The 24,493-nt window shown below is 39.7% G+C and overlaps 1 protein-coding gene across 1 annotated transcript in view; it reads right to left on the bottom strand.

Annotated features, from left to right (window-relative positions):
• LOC126199401 (intersectin-1-like) overlaps positions 1-24,493 on the bottom strand; it is a 305,182-nt gene that overhangs the window by 242,398 nt on the left and 38,291 nt on the right. Inside the window, 2 exon segments of the mRNA XM_049936323.1 lie at positions 3,609-3,751; positions 3,950-4,109. Coding sequence (XP_049792280.1) covers positions 3,609-3,751; positions 3,950-4,109 — 303 coding nt within the window.

Below are 24,493 nucleotides of genomic sequence, written 5' to 3' on the forward strand. Positions count from 1 at the left end.
CACTGCCATGTTGCTCACTGATGTAGACATGGTGAAATATTACACATAATTTAATAAATTTCCATAAAAATTACAGCAGGTTCGAGACTCAGACGTAATGAAAAAATTAGAAAGAGAGATAGTCATTGTATATTGTGTAGTCCAGAGTAACTTAATAAAAAATAGAGTTTTCTGGGATTTATTGAACCATTTTGGGGGAGGGGGGAAGACCAGTAAAAGTTCACACACGAAAATTTACAAATCCCTTAAACTGTGCCTACACTGCCTCCCATTATATCCTTCCATCAACTTTGAATCAGTCAATTACAAATCTTATTTGTGGTATCCCACATTGATTTTCACAATCATGCAGAAAACCATTCTTTGTTAAGCACATGTTGGTTATGAGTGCACATGGGTACATGTTTAATAGCATCATTTTGTAAAGGCAGACATGTGAACTCAGGAGTACACTATGGAAGACATTTTTTTAAGTTCAAAAAAGAAAAATGAAAGCTATGGATAAGGCATCATGAATCACTTTATACTGATGCTTCCAGGCTCTATACAGCCTGTTCTTCAAAAACAGATTGGAAAAAAAACAGTTGGAGAAAAATGCAACAAATACAGCAACTAGATAAAATGAAGGTAAGGCAATATGGTATGTACAGCAAAGAGAATGGTATCATGCAATTTTTCTTCCCCCATCATACATACTACTTGCTAATTTTATATATGTTGAATGAATACTATGTTACAAGTTTTAGTAGCAGGTGCATATTTTTTCAAGAATTGTTTTAGCAAAAGAGTCCACTGACTGCATTGCCAGAGGTCTCCACACGAAGAACTCAAGTTCAACCCCAGTTTCCAGGATCTGTGCAATGTGCTCCAACCACCAGCATAACAGCATCTAATGCCCACACCTGACACTGAGAAGGCGACTTCAGGCAGTCACAGCTCAGCAGGTTTGTTAGTGAAAGCTGGAAATTACAACAAATCCATCCGCAGCCTTGGCCAGTGCAATATCATCCTGTTTCTTCCAGATGTGCTGATTTCAACAAGTGATGGACATGAAGGTGTGCATGAAGGGATGTGTTGTGTCCTTGTGTCCTAGGATGGCAACAATCTGGAGAGCTCAATGTAAAGCACGGGAACCTACTCTGTCCACGCAGAGCACACAGGAGATCACACATGCAAGTCGCATGACCTGTAAGTAGGTGTAAATGTGGGATCGTCACCACAACTCCATCCTGCTCTACCCTGGCACTGCTTATTTTGTCTACTTGGTATTTCAGAATAATGGACTAATATTTGCACTATGGGCTCGTTCTATTGACAGCCAATTTTGGTCTGATTGTGAGTGTGTTTATAGCTATTGTGTTCTAGCTTTCTGGACTTCAGTTGGAAAATTCAGGGGAACCATATATTTTTGTGCTTGAGATTATCTCACTATGTTGTCTACATTCTTGAAAATGTATTGCCATGTTCTGTGTGTACTTACATTGTGGGAAAATATACCTAATGCAGGCACAAAATTTGTGACATTTAATAATATTATTTCTGTAATTACTTACATCATCAAGTCTATTTTACATTAATAAATGGAACAACCATTTCAGTTTTAAAGAGGCTAGTTATGAAATTTAGTAAAACCTCCACGTGGATGCTAGGGATCAAAGGTGATTTTTTCACCCTATAAAGAAGCAAGACCTTTTGTTGATGTGGATTCCAAGGAGGAATCGCACATTCAATTTCATCAATCATAGAAGAAGAAGAGAGAAAAAAAAAAAAATCAGTCAAAAACAGTCTGTGTGGAAAACCATAACAGCTATTTTCGGACCACAAGGATGTGCAATTTGTGGGCTCTGTGGAATGATGTTCATCAGCAGTAGTACTAAACACTTTCAAAACTGCCATATTCCATTCAGAACAGACACTGAACAGTTTGTGATAAGAATGTTCACAGTTTATTGTTGTCTGCATTTGCCCTCCCCTCTTTCAGTTCTCCCCAACCACTATTTTGCACCTAACGACCTGCTCTTCCTAAAGGTTACCATGAAATGGCTTGCTACTCAACATTTTTGACTTCTGAAAGATTCAGTCCCAAATAGGTGTACTTCCAGCTGACAGAATTCTGTCTTTTGTGACTGCACTTACCATTTTTCCAACGTGTGTTATTTATAAGTGGGAGACACTCTAACCCACAGCTGAGCATAACATCGCTAGAAAATATTATATAGAAATAGAAACTTAAGATGTGTACTAAAAATCAACTCTCAGGGAACCGAGCTTACAGAATGCGTAAAAAATCTTAACAATCTTGCACAAATACCACAGTGGAAATACATATAACACAAGGTTATAAACAGTACCACTATAAAGAAAAACACTGGAAACTGTATTTGTAATATAAGTATTGGTGATATTTCACCATTACTGCATCATGAGAAAAAGAAAATAGGGAGATATCTGCAGAAAAGAATCACTGATCGAAATTTGGAAAGACTGATTTCAACACGTTCATGAAATGGCTATACATCTGGAAAGAATTCCCCATGTAGCAAAAACTTACACCTATGGTGTATACAGTTAGAAGAAACAGATCTCAAAAGAACATTGAGTGGCCACATGTAGGGAGTCACAAAAAGTATGCCAATGGCAACATGCAATGCACGTCTGAACTATAGTGTTCCCAGTAAACTGTACAGCACATTCTTATTAGTGCACCAATTGTAGATGCTGTCAGTTGCAGCTTTTACATACTTTGGCACTAAATGACAAGTTGTATACTACCAGTTTACTGGTGTCTACAAGTGTGCATGGTGAATAAGACTTAACAATTACTTGGTTTCTGTGGCAAACACACTCTTTATGTCAATGAAAAAGGAAATCTTCATAATCTAATAATACGAGGTGTAGCACATAAAGAAATCACAACTGGGAAAATTCTAGATTCATCTCTTTCAGAGAGAGAGAGAGAGAGAGAGAGAGAGAGAGAGAGAGAGAGATCATACTAAATGTTTTATGCTTCATCTGTCTTTCTGGTGAGTACTGAGACAATATCTAGGCCTGCTTGAATTGTACCACAGCCGCAACTTGACTAGGACTTCAGCAACTATCTGTTCCAATCACATCTGATACTGCATCATGGTCACTATGTAATTTACATTATCTCAATCTGCTGTATCACTGAACTGGATGTACAAATTCTCAAGATCTTGCATTTATCAATTGAATGTAAACGTTGCCTAACCTTTAGCTTTGTAAATTTTCTTGTCTGGGGTTGCTGAATCATTCTGTGCACTCTCCATCAATTTGCCGTAACTAAAAGAAATTTTCTTACTGCAATATGTAGAAAGATCTTTTATCGTATTAACATACAATATATCACACCCAGCTTCTGTTTTTATTACTTGTGCAGTCTTTCCATTGTGAACATGTTTCATTATTTTTGGCCCATGTAGTATAGAAACACAAAATTAAAGTGTTATGCTCACAGCAGTAAAAAAATCCATTCACAGATTTTAGTGAAAACACAATATGCAGCCCCAATTCAACTTTCTTTTTTTCATGATTATTACATCTAACGCATAGACACATAAAACATGAAATGATATTATATAACATACCTGGTGGCATATTCTGTTGTAGCATTGTAGGTGGAAGTACTTTTGGCAGTTCAAAGCCTCGTAATTTTAGGTTTATAAGTTTACAGGCAATACTGAACTCTGTTATATTCATTTTCCCATCTGAGTCAGTATCTGCTAAAGACCTGTAACAAATTTACAGTCAATTTATCATATGTACTATGTAGTTCTTGAGATGTCATAAAAGTAATCATTACTCTGATCAAAGGGAAGTGTGCCCTACTGACAACTCAAAGGAGAGAGTGTAATTCTAAGAAAACACTTTCACTACCTTGAGCAGCTACCCAATATACTGCATTCACTTTAAGAAAAACACTACTTACCATATTTGACCCAAAATTGCTGGTGGTAGTCTAGATTGGAGGAGAAACCCCTTTGCCTGTTCACCTGTGACAATGCCATTTACTGGTTGTAGGGCACGGAATTGTTCTTCGTACCGTGCTCGTTCATGAGGCAATATGACCCACGGTTCAGCAGGTCCTCCTTTTCAAGAAAGGACACTACATGTTAGTTCATCTTTTTTATATTAATTATTTAATTCTAATTCAATACAAACTCAGAAGGGTCCATAAAAAGTAAAGGAAATAATTACTTACATGATTCTCTCTTATTTAGTTTATACTACAGATGATTATTAAGAAGCCTTAGGTTTCCATATTTTTAAGGTTATTAGTTGTCAATCTATGAAAACAAAAGTTTGTTGAGAAACAGTGATAGAAACTTGCCCAGAGCATTTTGTGCGTTTTGAAAGGAAGGAATCAGGGTTAAACATCTCACTGACTATGAGGTTGATAGAGACTGAGCACAGGCTCTGAATGTTTCAAAGATGTAGAAACCTTACAGCCTTTCAAAGGGACCAACAAGGCATATGCCTGGAGCAATTTAGGGAAATCATGAAAAACCTAAGTGGGAAACCACAAAAAAACCTACGTCTGGACAGCCAGATGCAGATACGAACCACTGTTCTCCCAAATGTGAGTCCAGTTGGCTAACCACTGCGCAGCCTGCTCATTGTATGTTTTGAATGTATCTTCACACAACTAGACAAATTGTTTTCCTTATATATATTCTTTGTACAAAAACCAGATGGCAGTTATAAGAGTTGAGGGGCATGAAAGGGAAGGAGTGGTTGGGAAGGGAGTGAGACAGGGTTGTAGCCTCTCCTCGAAGTTCTTCAATCTGTATATTGAGCAAGCAGTAAAGGAAACAAAAGAAAAATTCAGAGTAGGTATTAAAATCCATGGAGAAGAAATAAAAACTTTGAGGTTCGCCGATGACATTGTAATTCTGTCAGAGACAGCAAAGGACTTGGAAGAGCAGTTGAACGGAATGGACAGTGTGTTGAGAGGAGGATATAAGATGAACATCAACAAAAGCAAAACGAGGACAATGGAATGTAGTCTAATTAAGTCTGGTGATGCTGAGGGAATTAGATTAGAAAATGACACACTTAAAGTAGTAAAGAAGTCTTGCTAATTGGGGAGCAAAATAACTGATGATGGTCGAAGTAGAGAGGATATAAAATGTAGACTGGCAATGGCAAGGAAAGTGTTTCTGAAGAAGAGGGATTTGTTAACATCGAGTATAGATTTAAGTGACTGGAAGTCGTTTCTGAAAGTATTCGTATGGAGTGTAGCCATGTATGGAAGTGAAACGTGGACAATAAATAGTTTGGACAAGAAGAGAATAGAAGCTTTCGAAATGTGGTTCAACAGAAGAATGCTAAAGATTAGATGGGTAGATCACATAACTAATGAGGAGGTATTGAATAGAATTGGGGAGAAGAGGAGTTTGTGGCACAACTTTACTAGAAGAAGGGATCAGTTGGTAGGACATGTTCTGAGGCATCAAGGGATCACCAATTTAGTATTGGAGGGCAGCGTGGAGGGTAAAAATCGTGGAGGGAGACAAAGAGATGAATACACTAAGCAGATTCAAAAGGATGTAGGTAGCAGTAGGTACTGGGAGATGAAGAAGCTTGCACAAGATAGAGTAGCATGGAGAGCTGCATCAAATCAGTCTCAGGACTGAAGACCACAACAACAACAACAACAACAACATATATATATTCTTTCACCTCACATATAATTTTACACAAAAATGGTACACGAAAACTATGTGCTATTTTGCTTCCTCACAGTCAGTTTTAACAGACAACTGGAACGTTTCATTTATGGTTAACTTTGTAATTGTATCTGTTTGCAGATTGAAACTTTATAGACTACTGTCATTGAAGATATTATCCTCACAGATACAGCAGATGGAGAGGTGTCTCTCACCTCCATGCTAATGAATCCAACTAATTTACCCAGTCATTTAAGTTACTTCAATTTCCAATCAATTTTTAATTTTGTGATAACAATAAACAAGGCTCCATGACAAAGCGAAGAGGAGATGGACAGAAGGGGTGGGGAGTTGGTGCATGGAGAGAGGGGGAGAACGAGATTAGGACATATATCTGATTCCCGTACATTTTGTGAAGCATAGCCGGTTTTGCTAGTACTTAATAAAGGAAAAAGGCAATGACAATTAGGAGAACCAAACAGCGTTTCATTTTCAATGTAATTCAAATTTTTCAAAAAATTGTGAACATTAACTGTGTTCTGTGACTATGACAGAAGTACAGCAGGAGGTGTACCAACAGCACTAAGTATTCTTTTTACGCACTGTGATTATTTCAAGAGACAGGGGCAGTAAGCGGCAAAAGAATATGTAATTTGTAAAAGTCTTCTGAATCTTGTAAAGGGAAGAGACATTAAGTGACACTGGGCAGTGCTCTACACAAAGAGAGATTGCTTTCTTCCATATAAGTGGGAAGAGTCTATTCACCATGATCAACATGCTCACTCCAACTACAACTTGTTTCCCATATATGCCACTCGCTTTGCCACTTTCACTCATCCACAAACCTAATTCTTGGTAAAGTAACATATACAAAAGGACAACTCCTGAAGCGCACAGAGCCCTTTCAATTCCCTATGGTTGTTGTCACAAGATTCTTCCCAGAACTACCACATGCCTGTGTCCTGTATAGCTGGTTCTGATGATTTCAGCATCCACATGATTGCACTTGCTAATTTAGTTTTATATTGCATGGAGGACATGAAGAAAATCCCAGCTTCTGAATTTCTAACACCACTGGTATCCCGCATACTGAAATAAGAATCTAATCTGGAAACTAATGTTACAAGATTTTTTGAAGTAGAAAAAATGAATTTATTTTAATAAAATTTACATGCATTGTAGTACAGGTCTTGCATTATTTTTCCACATAATCACCATTTACTTCAATAAATTCTGTCATCTGTGGGACAAGTTTTTTTATTGCTGTATCATAGACCTCTTCTGCCACCTTTTTCAGCCAGTTCTTCACTTTCATTTACACCCTGTCGTCGTCAGAAAAATGTTTTCCATCAAGGTGCTCCTTCAATTTAGTGAACAGATGATAGTAACTAGGTGCAAGATTGGGGCTGTGAGAGCGTTGGCTTAAAACATTCCAACCAAACCAACTCAACAACTCTTGTGTTGCGTGAGAGGGTGTGCAGTGTGCCTTGTCATGAAGGAGACAGACTCCCATTATCAGCATCCCATGATGTTTGTGTCATATGGCTCTGCGAAATTTATTCATGGTCTTACTATATCTTGCAGCATATATTGTTTCATCTCTTTCCAAAAAATCAATGAGCAGAACCTCTTTTCCTCTTGCAAAACACTTACACCCTGATTCTCCTCACTGTTTGCCAAGTTTTGAATTTTTTGGCTGAAAGAGAATGAGTATGGCGCCACTCATTGAATGTTGTTTGCTCTCTGTAGTATCGTGATAAGCCCATGTTTCATCGCCTGTCACTGCAGAGTTGAGAAAAGCATCACCTTCAGTCTCAAAACGGTGAAGGGTGGCACCGACTCTGTTCATTTTGTGTGCTACGGTAAGCACCTTGGGTACCCATCATGCACACAACTTGCAATAATTTAGTCTATCAGTTACAATTTCATGAACAGCTCGTGAAATGTTTGGGCAAATTGCATGCAGATCATCAACTGTCGAATGGCGATCAGAGAGGATATGTTCTTCAATTTTCTGCACCACATCATCAACAACAACAGATGGCCTTCCGCTTCTGTCTTCATCATGAATTTCTGTCCTTCCAAAATTGAAATTCCATATCCATTTCATCACATGCTGCCTTGACATTACATCCCATCCATAAACTGAACCAATTTCGAGGGGAATCGCAGCCTGACAGGGGGACCAACTGGCAATTTGCGAAGGTAGCAGCTCAGGCAGTCCGCCCTCCCTGGGCCTTGCCTGTACCTACATGCGAACCCTACCTGTCTACCTGGGGCTGGGAATTACACGTTACCCAGTCACCTGCTGCGCATCAGACAAGTGAGCTGGCCTTCAGGAGCACACTGGGAGGAAGAAGAGAAAGAGGAGCCTCAAATGTCGAAGCGGAGGAAGGATAGGAGAAGGTGAACGAAGAAAGGAAAAGGGAATGAAAAACAGTGGTGAGACTGTTCTTATGTCAGCTACTGACAATGCAGAACATTACCGAAAACACCCCAGCCACTCTACAGATTGTTGGGAATGCTCTTTCCTTTTGCTGGCTTCCTGTTACTAGGCAATGGCACCAAATTCCCCCAAGGACATTCCATGCTAAAACTACATGTCTTGTAACCTTAGTTTCCAGATAACCTTCACACTCTGTGGACTGAATACTTTGCTGGACTGTACACAACGAACACATTTTATATCAAAATATAAAAGGCACGTTCAGTGACAGGAGAAAAGCAATAGTAGTCCCAATGTTTGAGCCACTGAATGTATATTACTTACAGTAAAACCACAATAGTCATTGAACCAGATCTGTTGGAAAACAGTTATCTTACACACAAGATTTACTGTGTTTTTGATCCTTAAAAATTAGGAAGTGCCTCCAAGCTGGTGGGTTGATTAATCAAAGTTCTCACCTTCAATATGTGCCATTCTGACAATTTCCAAAAATTAATTTTTTAGACTGCCTAAAAGAATTTTAAAAGAAGCAATCATGAAGGAAAGAGACTGAGAGAAGATATGAAATGTATGGTATTCATCTGGCAGACATTACTTAATTAGTTAACTCTGCAGCAATAGTTTGACTAAAAACAATCAAATGTGTTTTAGGACCATGTCAGATACATTTCCCTGTCTACTTATAAACATACTTTAAGTACTATTGTTGGGTACTTTGATATAATTTGTTTTTAGACTCTAAAAGGTGCCACATTTTACTGCAGGATGTACGTTCTAGAAACCTGATCACATTATTAAAAGTAATAACAAGACCACTAACTTCTGCTTTAACAAATTAGAGATGTGGAAAGACAGACAGAGAGAGAGAGAGAGAGAGAGAGAGAGAGAGAGAGAGAGAGGAGGGGGAGATCCAGTAGGTCCTACGATAAGTTCTTCAATTCTTCCTGCCAATTGTCAAATCTTATTAATTATCTGCTCCAAATCTTGAGCATGAACAAAATGTGGGGAATAAACCAGAATATGAAATAACTATTGAGAGTAACCACAACCACATCCTGAAGACAACTTACCAACTTACAATTGATACGCAGAAGTGCCTCACACTGTGTGTGTGTGTGTGTGTGTGTGTGTGTGTGTGTGTGTGGTGTTGTTTTTTAGGGATCTTATGGGCACTCAGTGATGTGGTCATCAGTAACACCCCTCACAAAACTAAAGTTGTAACACATAACTAGAAAAGAAACAGAGCATGTAGATGTTCACTACCACATACCATGAGTCTGAATGACACTTCCAGCTTCCTGCATGACCACCTTACAAAGTAAGTGCTTCGGGTCCATAAGATGTTAATGTTCCACAAATTTCTATCATTAAGTGTTTCATACCACCTGGCACAGCCTGGCCAATATTCTCTAGTACAAAACACACACACACACACACACACACACACACACACACACACACACCTCCTTCCCCCTCAACATGCTTCCTGATAATGACGACGATGATGTACAAGGTTCTCAGTGCTTCCACCGTGATGGATCCGGTGAAGAGAGAATGTTCAAAAGTTTCCAAAAATTGATAACTCTAACAGTTTGAGTTAATACCTATAATGTATCATTTACATAAAGCAAGGATGAAAATAGGAGACATTGATTCCTAATACAGCAATAGTGATAAGATTATTTGGGTGGAAAAGTGGGAATGGCATGCCAGCACCAAGACCAACACAGCAGCTGGATGCCCTCGGGTTTGCACCAGTGTTGAAAGGCAGCAAACAACACAAAGTGAAGGCATCATGTGTGATGCAGCAGGTGTTGTGGTAATGAATGGAATGGAAAATCAGTTGAAGGAAGGAAGGTACTGAGGATAGGGGAGTTCCTTATATATCGTGGAGAAATGATCTTGTTCCTGGAAAACTCTCATCTGATGGGTTGGACGGAACAGTGTTGCAACTACAATACATAATGGAAAAAAAGTTTCCCATAATTCACACAGACAAAAAATTGTACACATTAAATACTTGCACAGTTCAACTGTAGTAGTGTGATGCTTATTCACTACTGGACTATCAGTGTAATAAACAGCTTATTGCTGTAGATCATAAATTCCTCATTACAGGGCAGTCTCCCACTATACTGATTTGCCATTATACAGAAAAACAACTAGAGTTTCTCATGACTATCATCCAGAATAATGGATTCCAGTCACTGTCAAGGCTGATGAATATCTGGTGTGGAAAGTGCACCCAGAGGATTTCAGGGATCTTGGCACACTACACCAAGGGTTGCACAGAGAGTGTTCAATATAAGTATGTCTGGAAACAAATTTCATCTGACTACTCTATTTCACTAGTGGAAAAAAAAGTGATAACATCCTGCAACTATGAGTTTGTCAGGGCATTCCAAAAAAGCTGAGAGGTATTTGGGAAAGAACTCATGTGCTACAATTTCAGTTTTTCCTATCTTGTATGATGAGTTTTGCCATCAGAAGCTGCTGAAATGAAAACTTACTTGACATGTATCAGTATATCCCATCTGAAAAATGGGATTCCTAGGCAGCAACTTCCAAGTGAAAAGTGGATTTCCTGTCATTCTGGGAAAACCCACTGGGGACTTAAAATTGAAATTCCAAGATGGCATAAGAAGCTCCTGAAAAATTAATGGCAAGCACAGGAAAAAAAAGGGGAGGATAAGGGGGGGGGGGGAGGCAGACAGCACAATAATGACTTTTCTTTCCTCTCACAGAGATAGCAATAAGCACCTGCAGTTTTTAAACTTCAATAATTTATATGGAATAATACTAATATAATTAACACACTGTGAAATATTAACTGTTCCAAAACTTGTGATTTGTAAAACCCAGTAAAATTAAATTTAAATGCTAGATTAAAAACATTGAATTCCCTGCAATTTTATGAAATACCTGAAATTCCCTGCGATTTCCCTGATTTTTCCAGGTACTATGTACTTCCCTAGAATTCCAGTTTTTCCAGAGGATTCACCACCCTGAATTCTAAATGTAAATGTTTAGTTAATTACAACAGCACTGGCACAAAATTTTTCAACATCTTCTGCAGCTGCATTTCCATATGTATATTTTAATAAACATGTGCTCTGAACAGCTTTCTTGTATTTTCTCAAAATAAGCTTTGCCTTCCTGTTATGAGTAACACAAAAACGCCACCGTTTCTCAGCAGTTCAACATTGTAATGGCACAGATACCACGTCATTCATCCACAAAAATTAAGAGAGTGCTATTATTTTTCAAAGATAACACACGCAGATGCATAATAACTGTTACAAAAATATGCAGAATTGCACTTAAAACTACATCATGAAAGGCCGAACATGTATGCGTAAAACTGTTTCTATGTTCTCTTGTAAAATTTGCTTTTTGTTAGTTAGAACATTATTCACGTGAATGATTCAATTTTGTCTTGTATGTTTTTAGTTCAGATATCAAAGTCGCTGCTGCAGCTGGTTTATTAAGACTACGAACTGAGGATGAGAAAGATGAGTACTATGAAGAATTAGAGAGAGTACTCTAAAGTATTTCAAGAAGAAATATGAGAATTATCTTAAGGGACTTTAATGGAAAAATAGGTAAAGAGGATATGTTCATCCCCACAATAGGAAAACATAGCAAGCACTCGTCCACAAACGAAAATGGATTAAAAATGATCAACTTTGCACAGTCAAAGAATATGAGAATTTGCTCGATGATGTTCCCTCACAAAGATATACACAAAGGTACATGGTGCTCTACAGGTGGCAAAACAGTAAATCAGATTGACCATGTTATGACAGATCAACATTTCACTTCATTTATAAGAGATGTCAGAACATACAGAGAAGCTGAAATTGGCTCAGATCATTTCCTAGTGGTAGGAAAGATGAAAATCAAGATGATTTAGAATCAACAACCAAAAGCCACACCAAAACCTAAGTTAGACATCAAACGACTGAAGGAACTGTCTGTTAAAGAAGCCTATGTGATTGAAATAAATAACCAATTTACAGCATTGCAAAAAGCTGAGGAGGAAAATAGTGTCAAGAAGGCTTGGGAAATAATAAAGACTGTAGTAACAGATGCAGCAGAAAAAAACACTGGGCAAGAAAAAGAAAACGAAGAAACAGAAATGGTTCAACGAAAAGTGTCAGAGAGCAGTAGAAGTTCTATGAACAGAGAAAAGGAAATATCTAACTGGAGTCCTAGAATCTATAGAAGTGGAAAGCAGGAATGGAAACTCAAAGAAGTTGTTTCAGTACACAAAGAAAAGTAAGAGAGGTTATCAAAGTGAAAACCTATTCATAAAAGATAAAAATCAAAATATGCTAACGCAGCTGGAAGGTATCCTAGAAAGATGGAAAGAGTATTTCTCAGAAATGTTAAATTGCACTGATCCGCACATAACCTTCAATTATGCAATGTCTGAGAGTGACAGCATTAATAATAACGAATGTAGAATCACGGAACAGGGAGTGATCCACTCCATTCAAATGCTCGAAAACAACAAGGCAGCAGGTGAGGACCAGATATCAGAAGAGATGTTAAAAGAGGGCGGAAGCAAACTACGCAAAGAAATTTATAAACTTATCACAATGATCTGGAAAACTGAAACACTGCCTGAAGATTGGAAAACTGCAATAATTTGTCCCATATACAAGAAAGGAAACAGAATGGAATGTGGAAATTAAAGAGGAATCAGTTTGCTGAACATAACATACAAAATCCTGTCAATGACCATTCTGGAAAAACTTAAACCTTACGCAGAAAACATTATTCAAGATTACCAGGCTGGATTTCGAACAAACCGTTCCACAACTGATAATTTGTTTACTATACGACAAATCTTTGAGAAATACTGGGAATTTAATGAAAACATCCACTGTCTCTTCATTGACTTCCAGTGAGCCTACGACAGCATCCACAGAAGTAGCCTCTACAACACGTTACGAGAATTTACTATACCCAGTAAAATCATTAGGATGATACAACTGTGCATGGATGGTTCCCAGGCAGCAGTGAAGTTCAGAGGATCCATATCCCCCACCTTTCCAATTAAAACAGGCTTACGACAGGGAGACGCTCTTTCATGTGTCCTTCTCAACCTTGCATTAGAGAAAGTGGTTCAGGAGAGTAATTTACATCTATACAATGGTCTCCAATTCAAACACAGTGAAGTAAATCTCCTGGCTTATGCAGATGATATAGTGTTGCTGAGTGAAACTGAAGAAGAACTGAAAGACATGTACAGATCTCTCAGGCACAGTGCCAGCAAAATCAGGCTTTTGATTAACCAAGAGAAAACCGAATATATGGAAACAGGTCGAGTCATAAACCCAAATCCTTACTTTGAAACTGACCAACATTCTAAATTCAGAAAAGTTCTCCAGTTTAAATACCTTGGATCATGTTTCAACAGTAAAAATATCATAACAATGGATATAAATGAAAGAATAGCCTCAGGGTCAAGACATCTGTACTCACTAAGTAACCCACTCAAAAGTAAAGCTTTGTCAATCACCACAAAGATGAAGATATACAACACTATTAGCTGCCCCATAGTACTATACGGTTCAGAAAGCTGGACGATTACAAAGAATGAAAGAGAAAAATTGAATGTTTTCGAAAGAAAAGTAATCAGAAAAATCTGGGGACCTGTGTTGGAGAATGGCGCATGGAGAATTCGAAAGAACAATGAAATTTATCAGTTAATGAAGAAACCCACTATCATCCAGAAATTAAAAAGTAGGAGACTGCAATGGGCTGGACATGCAGCTAGAATGGGAAACAACAGAATCAACAAGAAAGCATTTGAAGGAACTCTCCAGGCAACAAGACCATTGGGCTGACCTAGTACACGGTGGAAAGATGACATAGAGAAGGACATTGTAGCATTAGGGTGGAGAGAGGCTGCGAGAGATAGAAGGAGGTAGAAGCAGATCGTTGATGCAGCGCGTGGTCTACAGGGCCTATGATCGCTGAGAAGATAGATAGATAGATAGATTCAATTTTAAAAACCCTGTTTTAACCTGACAAGTTGTTTCATGTTCTCAAATGATCTCAGCTATTTCTTCAGACGACCATGGTACATGCTTTGTCAGAGAGGATCCAAATGGAAGAACAGTGCTGGATCTGTAGTAGGTATGATAGAAGAAGCAGAAGCATCTTATACAACCTCATTGATTGCTTTCTCCTGGTTGATGTTTAACAGCACTTCTGATATTCAGATTTGCCAATTGGTTTATCTAACAAACCAGTACGATACAAATTTGTTTTTTCTGCAAACTGACAGGAGTATTGTTATTGGGAAGTGCTCAATATTACATAGGCCTCCATGAATGTTCCACAGGGTCTCAAGGACAAGACTAGGACTGCATATTGTGAGATCTACTGTTAAGTAACATGGACAGCATCAAAATAAGTTGGAGCTCTTGTGTTTAGAAGCATCATCCATCAACTACAGCTGTCAAATTCATCTTCGATATTTGTGTCAACCTCAGCAGTGCCACTGTGTGTTCTTATCAACAAAGCAGCGAAGGAAAGTTACTTAAAAAAAGAATTTGTTCTTCATTCAATGGAGAATGAGTTGTCAACAGTATGGAAATATTTTTCATCTGTACATGTTGCACAAATGAACAAACATGTTGTTTTGTGCAGTACAAATCATGTGATTTTGTTTATAGCTTCAAAAAGGTCTCATCAACTTCAACATTAATCAGGCAGAAATGTGTTTAAAGTGAGAAACGTTTTAGATGCGGGAACAATGCATCAATATCTTCAAGAACACAACTACTGTCATTAGTAGGTGTACAACTCTGCATCCAGGACCTACATTCCTATAATATTGTTCAGGGTTCAGGAACGTATATCAGGAATTTTTAGACATAGATGCACAGTAAAAACATGGCCGCGTAAATGTTAACAATGTCCTTCCTCATCCATCAACGATTTCACAGAGTATTTTTGAGGCAGCTGAAGAAATCAAAACAAAAGTTGCTTAGCAATCAATGCACATGCCTTTGAAATGAATTTATGGTCCGATAATATACATTAAAAGTGAATATATTATCATTGTTGGTCACTACAATTGCCGAACTGCAGATCTCCTTTTTTCTGGATACAACATTTTTTAGGTGAACGATTCAATTAAAAATCTTGTTTTAACCTGACAAGTTGAAGATGCTAAATCTGGTCTTAATATTCGAAGAGAAATTTTGTCTAAATGAGAAAATTACGTTTCCATTGCAGATTTAGAGCAGCTTATATCAAGTTGGTGCTTTCATGGTTTAAGCTGCTCTCCTGTATAGCACTCCGCATTGCAACCATGCTAAGACACTGTTATATGAAGACAAATTTCTCAAAGAATTTGCACCACTAGCACTTATATTAATTAGAACTTCGAAGAACACTGTAAATTACTTAAAAAACTGGTCTGAGTAAGTGTCTCAAAGCTCAAAGTCTATGATAACTGTTGGAATACCGCTGTTGATATGATAAGCAAATGCCATAGACAAGAACACACTCACTGCTCCGTTCCAGAAACTACACCAACATCAATGGAACTAGAGTTGTCAGTATGTATTTCTCTAGAGTTGTCAGTATGTATTTCTCCTGCTTTCTTGTTAACAAGCATTTATTGCCACTGAAGGAGATTGCTGTTAAGGTCTTATTTTATATTGCAGACAGAAGTCACAGCACATAAGCGAAGAGTAGAATCTTTTCTGAAAGAGAAGATGGATATGTGGATGTGGATGTGGATGTGTGTGTGTGTATGTGTGTGTGTGTGTGTGTGTGTGTGTGTGTGTGTGATGTCTTTGATAAACTGGTTGCTGCAGACAATCACAACACAAAAAGGGTGCACCCTTTTTCCAGGTTATATCCTCCGTCTCTCCAGTTTTACAGACTGTCATTTGTCCCCTATGAAAATGAAGAGGAGTCGACTTGGCAACTGGGTAGATGACGTAGATGACACTTGCAAAAGGAGTAGCCATATGGAAGATGAAATTTCATGCTACTTAGCAAAAGGTTACTCTGAAAATGAGGATCCAGCTGAGTTGCTGACGTGGCGGAGAGCACATGAAAAAAAGTTTCCAAACTACTCAGATTAGCTAATAATTCCTGCAAAATGTGCATCTGCAGAAAGAAAATTTTTGCCAAGCGGGGCTAATCAACAGTGAGAAAAGATCATCGATCAATCCACAAAATGTTAATGAACTGCTCATTCTGCATAACTTGTATTTGGTAAGGTTTATTCTGCAGAAACTGTGTAATTTCCAAGAATGCTTTATTTAGATGGGGCAGTTCTTGTTTCCCACAAAAATTTGTGGTGCCTGATGCTTTATTCTTTTTCTTTGTTTCTAGGAACAGAAGAGTGACTAATAGTCAGGCAGTTCCATTATTCAGAGAACACTGATATTTATTTTATTGTGCAGAAAACTGCTGTTCAGAAATTTGTTTGCGAGCATATCACTTTCTGTAATTCAATTTCAATAAATCTGCAGTGCAAAATTTTGTTGTTTTATTTGTCTAAAGATACAAAAAAGATTAAAAAATTATGTTGAACGCAGTTACAACAAAAGACAAAGAAACTTTATAATCACATCACATTTCTTAAATTTGTACACTCAGACTCCTTAATATACAGACACGAAAATTCACAATAAAATAAATGGTGTGATGTAATGAATATGGAGGTAAACCATTTTAAAAAGCGAGTTATGCGATTTTCTAATTGAAAGATACTACCACTCAGTGGAAGATTTCATGAAGGACAAAGTGATACCTTGAGCTGGATCCTTAAAACCAAAGAAAAATTTATGCTACTTATAGTGGATGCAAATTCTGTAACAGCATTAGAAAGAATCTTGTACAAATCCTTCAACAGTTAATATTGTAAGTTTGACAAATTTTAAATAAGTAAATTCTTCAACAAATGATCTTGTAAGTTTGAAAAATTTTTAAATAAGTAAATTGTATCCCTAACATGATTCCTGTACATCAGACTTACGTTCTGAAATTCTGTATGTTATGCGGTGAATAAAATACATTAAATTACAGAGATCTGCACAATAACATAAGCCATTGTTTCAGGAAAGAGAATTTGACCAGCTGAACATTAAATAAAATTTTAAATTTTCAGTTATTATTACAGTACTGAATAGCAGTATTGGATTTTCATTGACTGACATCTTAGATTATGGCATTTTATGCATCCATTCCACAAGCTCGGATCATGAAAGACAGAGCATTGACTACAAGGCTTACCTACACACGAAAATAAAAAAAGTGAAAACAAGAGGAGATGCACATTTCCTCTCCCTAATTCCCACTTTTATTTGGTTTCAGTATCTATATAATGTTATAAACAGTGTTTGTGACACTAATGACAACTGCAGAACGTATTTCCTGTGGATAGGTTTTTGGTGGAATTAACACGTTCAAGATGACTCATGTCACTGAGGAGTGAGAACCGCCCTGCTTCCCAGACAGCACATGCCTGTGTGGTGTCACCAACCCTCATGGCGCCAAGGCTTCTACCCTCGGCCAGCTTGCAGGTTAAAAGGGACACACTGGCCAAGCCTTCAGTGTATCTTTTGCTGCACTTTAGCTGGTGCATGCGTGAGTTGTAGTGTGAAGTGAATTGATCCCGCTCATGGAATATTCATTTTTATTACACCAGAATTGGAATTTTTCTGTTTGTTCTCAAAGATAAGTTAATGATTTAATTTATTTCATAAAACTAATTTCTCAGGTACATATCCAAGATATTTGTGGAGGTATTCTGTGCCTTTTGACAAAATTTGTCGGGAGGAGGGGAGGGAATGTCTAAAGATCTGCTGTGGCTACCTCCTTGTCTGGTATTTTACAACACATAATGGCATTTCATGTCCGTCCTTTTGTATTTATGGATGTTTTTCAACAGCAAATGAATGAATTCATCGAGCATGGTATGTTATCTGAGAAAAATTTATCAAAAATTAATAAAACAGTTATTCCTCCCATTAGCGAGCAAATTTTCAATAACGGAATTATTCTTTCCTCTATAACTAAATTATAACCATACACTAATTTTTTCAATAAATAATATTTCTGGAGACAATATTTGATGTTTTTCTTCTTTCACACTTTTTAGGTGTACAAAGCGCATTTATCAGGCCATCTGGAAGTAGAAAGAGAAAAATTTACTTTTGAAGTCATTAGCCACTTAAGAGTTTGGAAAATGGATGGACAATGACTTAGAATTTTCATCAGATGATCCGAGTTCCAATGAGGATGAAGAGGAGCCTGCTAACTTCCAAGTAGTACCTGGTGCTATTGAAGTACCAGGTGCTACATCTAACTTAGTAATGGCAGGGCCCAGAAATGAGGCTTCAGAAACCTGCACTCTTTCTCAAAACCACCAGTGCCCCCATATCTCCCATTTTTCTTCTTGAAGACAAGTGGAGTGAAGGACCACCAGATAATAGGTAGGAGTTACCTTTTACTGTTTCTCCAGGACTTTTGGAGATCCCCTCTCTTATTACAGCAATATCATTTTTCTTCTTGTTATTTATTCTAAACTTCTTGGAACTGATAGTGGAAGAGAGAAATGCTTTTGCCTTGGAAGTGTTCATTGAAAGCAAAAACAAGCATGCCAATATAACTTCTTGGAAAGATACCACCACTGAAGAAATAAAAACATTTTTTGGCATAATATTTTACATGTGGCTTGTGTGGATGAAAAGGGTGAAGGACTACTGGAAGCACATTACCTATTCAGACTGCCCATCACTAAATACAGGGTGTCCCACTCAAACCTCCCTGATTTCAAGGACTCATTGCATCGCATTGTAGAGCACCTCAAAGAATTGATATTCCTGCATCAGAAGTGCCAAGTATGGTCGCCAGAGTGCAGCATGGTCACATGAAGTGAAAATGGCAACTCCACAGTAGTGCACGCAAACAATAGTGTGGTTTGCAGAAACAAAATTGCCGATTACTGTGCAAACAAATTATCATCATGTGATGTGTGATCCACCTGGTGTGAAAACAATTAAGGAATGGTAAAGGAAGTTTCTGGCAACAGGAAATGCTCTGAAATAATCCGGCAGTGCACGTTATGGAGTTTCAGAAGAGAGAGTGGAGGACATCAGACAAACATTTCTCAGAAGCCCACATAAGTCAATTCATCAAGCATCTAGGCAACTTGATGTACCTCGATCGACATTGCATCGTGTAGTTCACCAGCGTCTTCGTATGTGTGTTTACAAAGTGCAAATTCTGCAACATCTGATACTGAAAGACAAACCATGCCGACAATTTGCTGTGGATATGCTGCAGTGTATTGATATGGATGTCAGCTTCCTGTAAAGATGTTTATTCTCAGATGAGGCAATGTTTCATCAATCAGGAAGGGTTAATAGGCATAATGTTTTGATTTGGGGTTTGCAAAATCTGCACATTGTCATTGAACATGTTCATGATAACCCTAAACTAAACATCTGGTGCGGGCTAATGCATGACAGAATTGTTGGACAGTTCTTCTTTATGGAACTAACAGCGAATGGGTCAGTGTATCTGGAGATGCAGTTTGTGTGCCCTCACATACAAGACTTGCAACCCAACATCATTTTTCAACAAGATGGAGCTCCACCACATTGGTCAACGGCTGTTCGCAAGTTCCTGGATGGGAAATTTCCCAATCATTGGATCAGATGCAGCAGAGGACCCATCGCCTGGCCACCATGTTCACTCGACATTACGCCACTTGATTTCTTCATGTGGGGATTTGTGAAGGACCCCATGTATGTGCACAAAGTGGACGATATTCCTATGTTGCGACATCGTATTACTAATGAGATTGCAACAATAACAGACGAAATGTTACATTGTGCTACAAATGGTTCACATGTAGAGATGTACTGATGATACATTCTTTGAGATGATCTACAATGTGATGCATTTTCAACTGTCATCTCTACTGTGGTTTTTTTTTTTTCCTGGGTCTTTGAAATCAGTCAGGTTTCAGTGAGAGACCCTGTACATGTGAAACAAATACTAACAAAGAGATAGAGGGGCTGGCCAGTACTTACCTCAGCTCAGTACAGCCGATAGATACACATAAAACAGAACTGAAAATTTACATTCCTAGCTTTCGGAACAAATGTTCCTTCATCAGGGAGGAGAGAGGGGAAAGAAAGGGAAGAAGGGAAAGGAGATTCAGTTACTCACAACCCAGGTTATGAAGCAACAGGGAATGGAAAATGGGAGGGTAGCAAGGATGGAGGCATGGTTGTCAGAGGGAAGCCAAAGATATTCTACTGTAAGTACTGTGCCAGCTTCAAACCAAAGAGGATGCATACAGAAGTAAAGAGGTATATAGTATAAAGGTAAACACAACTATGTAGGATGAAAAGATGCGTGAATGGCTAAAGAGGAAAGGGGAAGAGGAGAAGACTGAAGAGTGAATGGGAGTGAGGTTGTTTAACGTAGGTTCAGTCCAGGGGGATGGCGGGATGAAAGGATGTGTTGGAGTGCAAGTTCCCATCTCCGCAGTTCAGAGGGACTGGTGTTGGGTGGGAGGAGCCAAATGGCACATACGGTGTAGCAGGTTCCTAGGTCCCTAGAATTATGCTGGAGGGCATGCTCCGCTACTGGGTATTGGGCATCTCCTAGGCGGACAGTTCGTCTGTGTCCGTTCATGCGCTCAGCCAGTTTAGTTGTTGTCATGCCAATGTAAAAGGCTGTGCAGTGCAGGCATGTCAGTTGATAAATGACATGTGTAGTTTCACACGTAGCCCTGCCATGAATTGTGTATGTTTTACCAGTAGCGGGCTGGAGTAGGTGGTTGTGGGGGGATGCATGGGGCAGGTTTTGCAGCGGGGTCGGTTACAGGGGTAGGAACCGCTGGGTAGAGAAGGTAATCTGGGAATATTGTAGGGTTTAACAAGGATGTTACGGAGGTTAGGGGGGCGACGAAAGGCAACTCTGGGTGGTGTGGGGAGAATTTTGTCAAGGGATGATCTCATTTCAGGGGTTCACTTGAGAAAGTCATATCCCTGGCGGAGTAATTTGTTGATGTTTTCGAGGCCAGGATAATATTGAGTGACAAGGGGGATGCTTCTGTGTGGTCTGGGGGTAGGAACATTGTTGTTGAACGGGGAGGAATGTATTGCTTGGGAAATCTGTTTGTGGACAAGGTCTGCAGGATAGTTGCGGGAGAGGAAAGCACTGGTCAGGTTATTGGTGTAATTGTTGAGGGATTCGTCACTGGAGCAGATACGTTTGCCACGAATACCTAGGCTGTAGGGAAGGGAACGTTTGATGTGGAAAGGATGGTAGCTATCAAAGTGAAGGTACTGTTGTTTGTTTGTGGGTTTGATATGGACAGAGGTGTGGATGTGAGCTTCAACAAGATGAAGGTCAACATCCAGGAAGGTGGCTTGGGTTTTGGAGAAGGACCAGGTGAAATTCAGATTCGAAAAGGAGTTGAGGTTATGGAGGAAATTAAGGAGTGTTTCTTCACCATGAGTCCAGACCACAAAGATGTCATCTATAAAGCTGTACCAGGCCAGGGGAAGCAGCTGTTGGGTCTTCAGGAAAGCCGCCTCCATGCGGCCCATGAAGAGGTTGGCATAGGACGGAGCCATCCTGGTTCCCATGGCCGTTCCCCTGATTTGTTTGTAGGTCTGGCCTTCAAAGGTGAAGTAATTATGGGTGAGGATGAAGTTGGTAAGTGTGATAAGGAACGAGGTTTTTGGAAGATCTTCGGGTGGGCGTTGGGAGAGGTAGTGCTCAAGGGCAGAGAGACCATGGGTATGTGGGATGCTTGTGTAAAGGGATGTAGCATCTATGGTGACAAGAAAGGTTTCAGGTGGGAGAGGAGTGGGAATGGATTTGAGGCGTTCTAGGAAGTGGTTTGTGTCTTTGATGTAGGATGGGAGTCTGCGGGTGATAGGCTGTAGGTGCTGGTCTACCAGAGCTGAGATACGTTCGGTTGGGGCTTTGAAGCCCGCTACAATGGGACGGCCAGGATGGTTCTCTTTGTGGATTTTGGGTAATAGGTAGAAGGTAGGGGTACGTGGCTCAGGTGGAGTGAGCAAGTCTATGGAAGCCGTTGTGAGGCCTTGTGAGGGACCTTGGATTTTTAGGATTTTTTGCAGCTCAGTCTGGATGTAGGGAATGGGGTCCTGGGTAACAGCTTTGTAGGTTGAGGTGTCAGAGAGTTGACGCAGTCCTTCTGCCACATACTCCACACGGTCAAGTACGACAGTAGTGGAGCCTTTATCCGCCGGGAGGATGACAATAGAGCAGTCTATTTTCAGCTCCTTAATGGCACGGGATTCAGCTGGGGTGATGTTGGGGGTTGTCGGGATGTTCTTCAAGAAGGACTGGGAGGCAACACTGGATGTGAGGAATTCCTGAAATGTCTGCAAGGGATGGTTTTGGGGGAGGGGAGGAGGATCCCTTTGAGAAGGCAGTCGGAACTGTTCTAGACAGGGTTCAACACTGGGTCTAGTATTTGGGGGCTGTGTTTGGGTAGTGAAGTGATATTTCCAGTTGAGGTTCCGGGTGAATGAGAGGAGATCTTTAACCAGGGCAGTGTGGTTGAATTTAGGTGTGGGGCTAAAGGTTAAGCCTTTTGATAGAACAGATGTCTCTGGAGGAGACAGGGATCTGGATGAGAGGTTTAGGACTGAATTGGGACTGGTGATATGTGGCATTTGACTGTGGTTACAGTTGAGATTTGGTCTGTGTGGGGTATGTGCTGGGATGGGGAGATTGAGTAGGGTGGCTAGGCTAGGTTTATTGGCTATGAGGAGCCTTTATCCGCCGGGAGGATGACAATAGAGCAGTCTATTTTCAGCTCCTTAATGGCACGGGATTCAGCTGGGGTGATGTTGGGGGTTGTCGGGATGTTCTTCAAGAAGGACTGGGAGGCAACACTGGATGTGAGGAATTCCTGAAATGTCTGCAAGGGGCATCAACAAATTACTCCGCCAGGGATATGACTTTCTCAAGTCAACCCCTGAAATGAGATCATCCCTTGACAAAATTCTCCCCACACCACCCAGAGTTGCCTTTCGTCGCCCCCCTAACCTCCGTAACATCCTTGTTAAACCCTACAATATTCCCAGATTACCTTCTCTACCCAGCGGTTCCTACCCCTGTAACCGACCCCGCTGCAAAACCTGCCCCATGCATCCCCCCACAACCACCTACTCCAGCCCGCTACTGGTAAAACATACACAATTCATGGCAGGGCTACGTGTGAAACTACACGTGTCATTTATCAACTGACATGCCTGCACTGCACAGCCTTTTACATCGGCATGACAACAACTAAACTGGCTGAGCGCATGAACGGACACAGACGAACTGTCCGCCTAGGAGATGCCCAATACCCAGTAGCGGAGCATGCCCTCCAGCATAATTCTAGGGACCTAGGAACCTGCTACACCGTATGTGCCATTTGGCTCCTCCCACCCAACACCAGTCCCTCTGAACTGCGGAGATGGGAACTTGCACTCCAACACATCCTTTCATCCCGCCATCCCCCTGGACTGAACCTACGTTAAACAACCTCACTCCCATTCACTCTTCAGTCTTCTCCTCTTCCCCTTTCCTCTTTAGCCATTCACGCATCTTTTCATCCTACATAGTTGTGTTTACCTTTATACTATATACCTCTTTACTTCTGTATGCATCCTCTTTGGTTTGAAGCTGGCACAGTACTTACAGTAGAATATCTTTGGCTTCCCTCTGACAACCATGCCTCCATCCTTGCTACCCTCCCATTTTCCATTCCCTGTTGCTTCATAACCTGGGTTGTGAGTAACTGAATCTCCTTTCCCTTCTTCCCTTTCTTTCCCCTCTCTCCTCCCTGATGAAGGAACATTTGTTCCGAAAGCTAGGAATGTAAATTTTCAGTTCTGTTTTATGTGTATCTATCGGCTGTACTGAGCTGAGGTAAGTGCTGGCCAGCCCCTCTATCTCTTTGTTAGTATTTGTTTCACATCTTTATATGAGATTTTCCATTAATCATTTAGACCCTGTACATGAGCAGAGATAGGTATCTTTTACAGATAAGATGCCTACTTTTTGCCGGAAATAATGAAATAATGCTGCAATGCATCTATCGAAAAAATTCTGCCAGTGATAGATCATTTCAATAATACTACGGAGAAAATCTATTATTCAGGGAAAAACCTAACGACAGATAAGCCAATAGTCGGTTGCAGGGGAAGGCCGAATGAATACATACAGGGGAATGGCCACAAATTTAGGATGAAAGTATATGTTTTAGCTGATCCTAATAGACATTTGAGATAGTATAAGAAGGTTGGATTCATGCATTCTATCTCGTGTTTGT

This window comes from Schistocerca nitens, chromosome 1 (genome assembly GCF_023898315.1).
Source record: "Schistocerca nitens isolate TAMUIC-IGC-003100 chromosome 1, iqSchNite1.1, whole genome shotgun sequence".
Lineage (NCBI taxonomy): Eukaryota > Metazoa > Arthropoda > Insecta > Orthoptera > Acrididae > Schistocerca > Schistocerca nitens.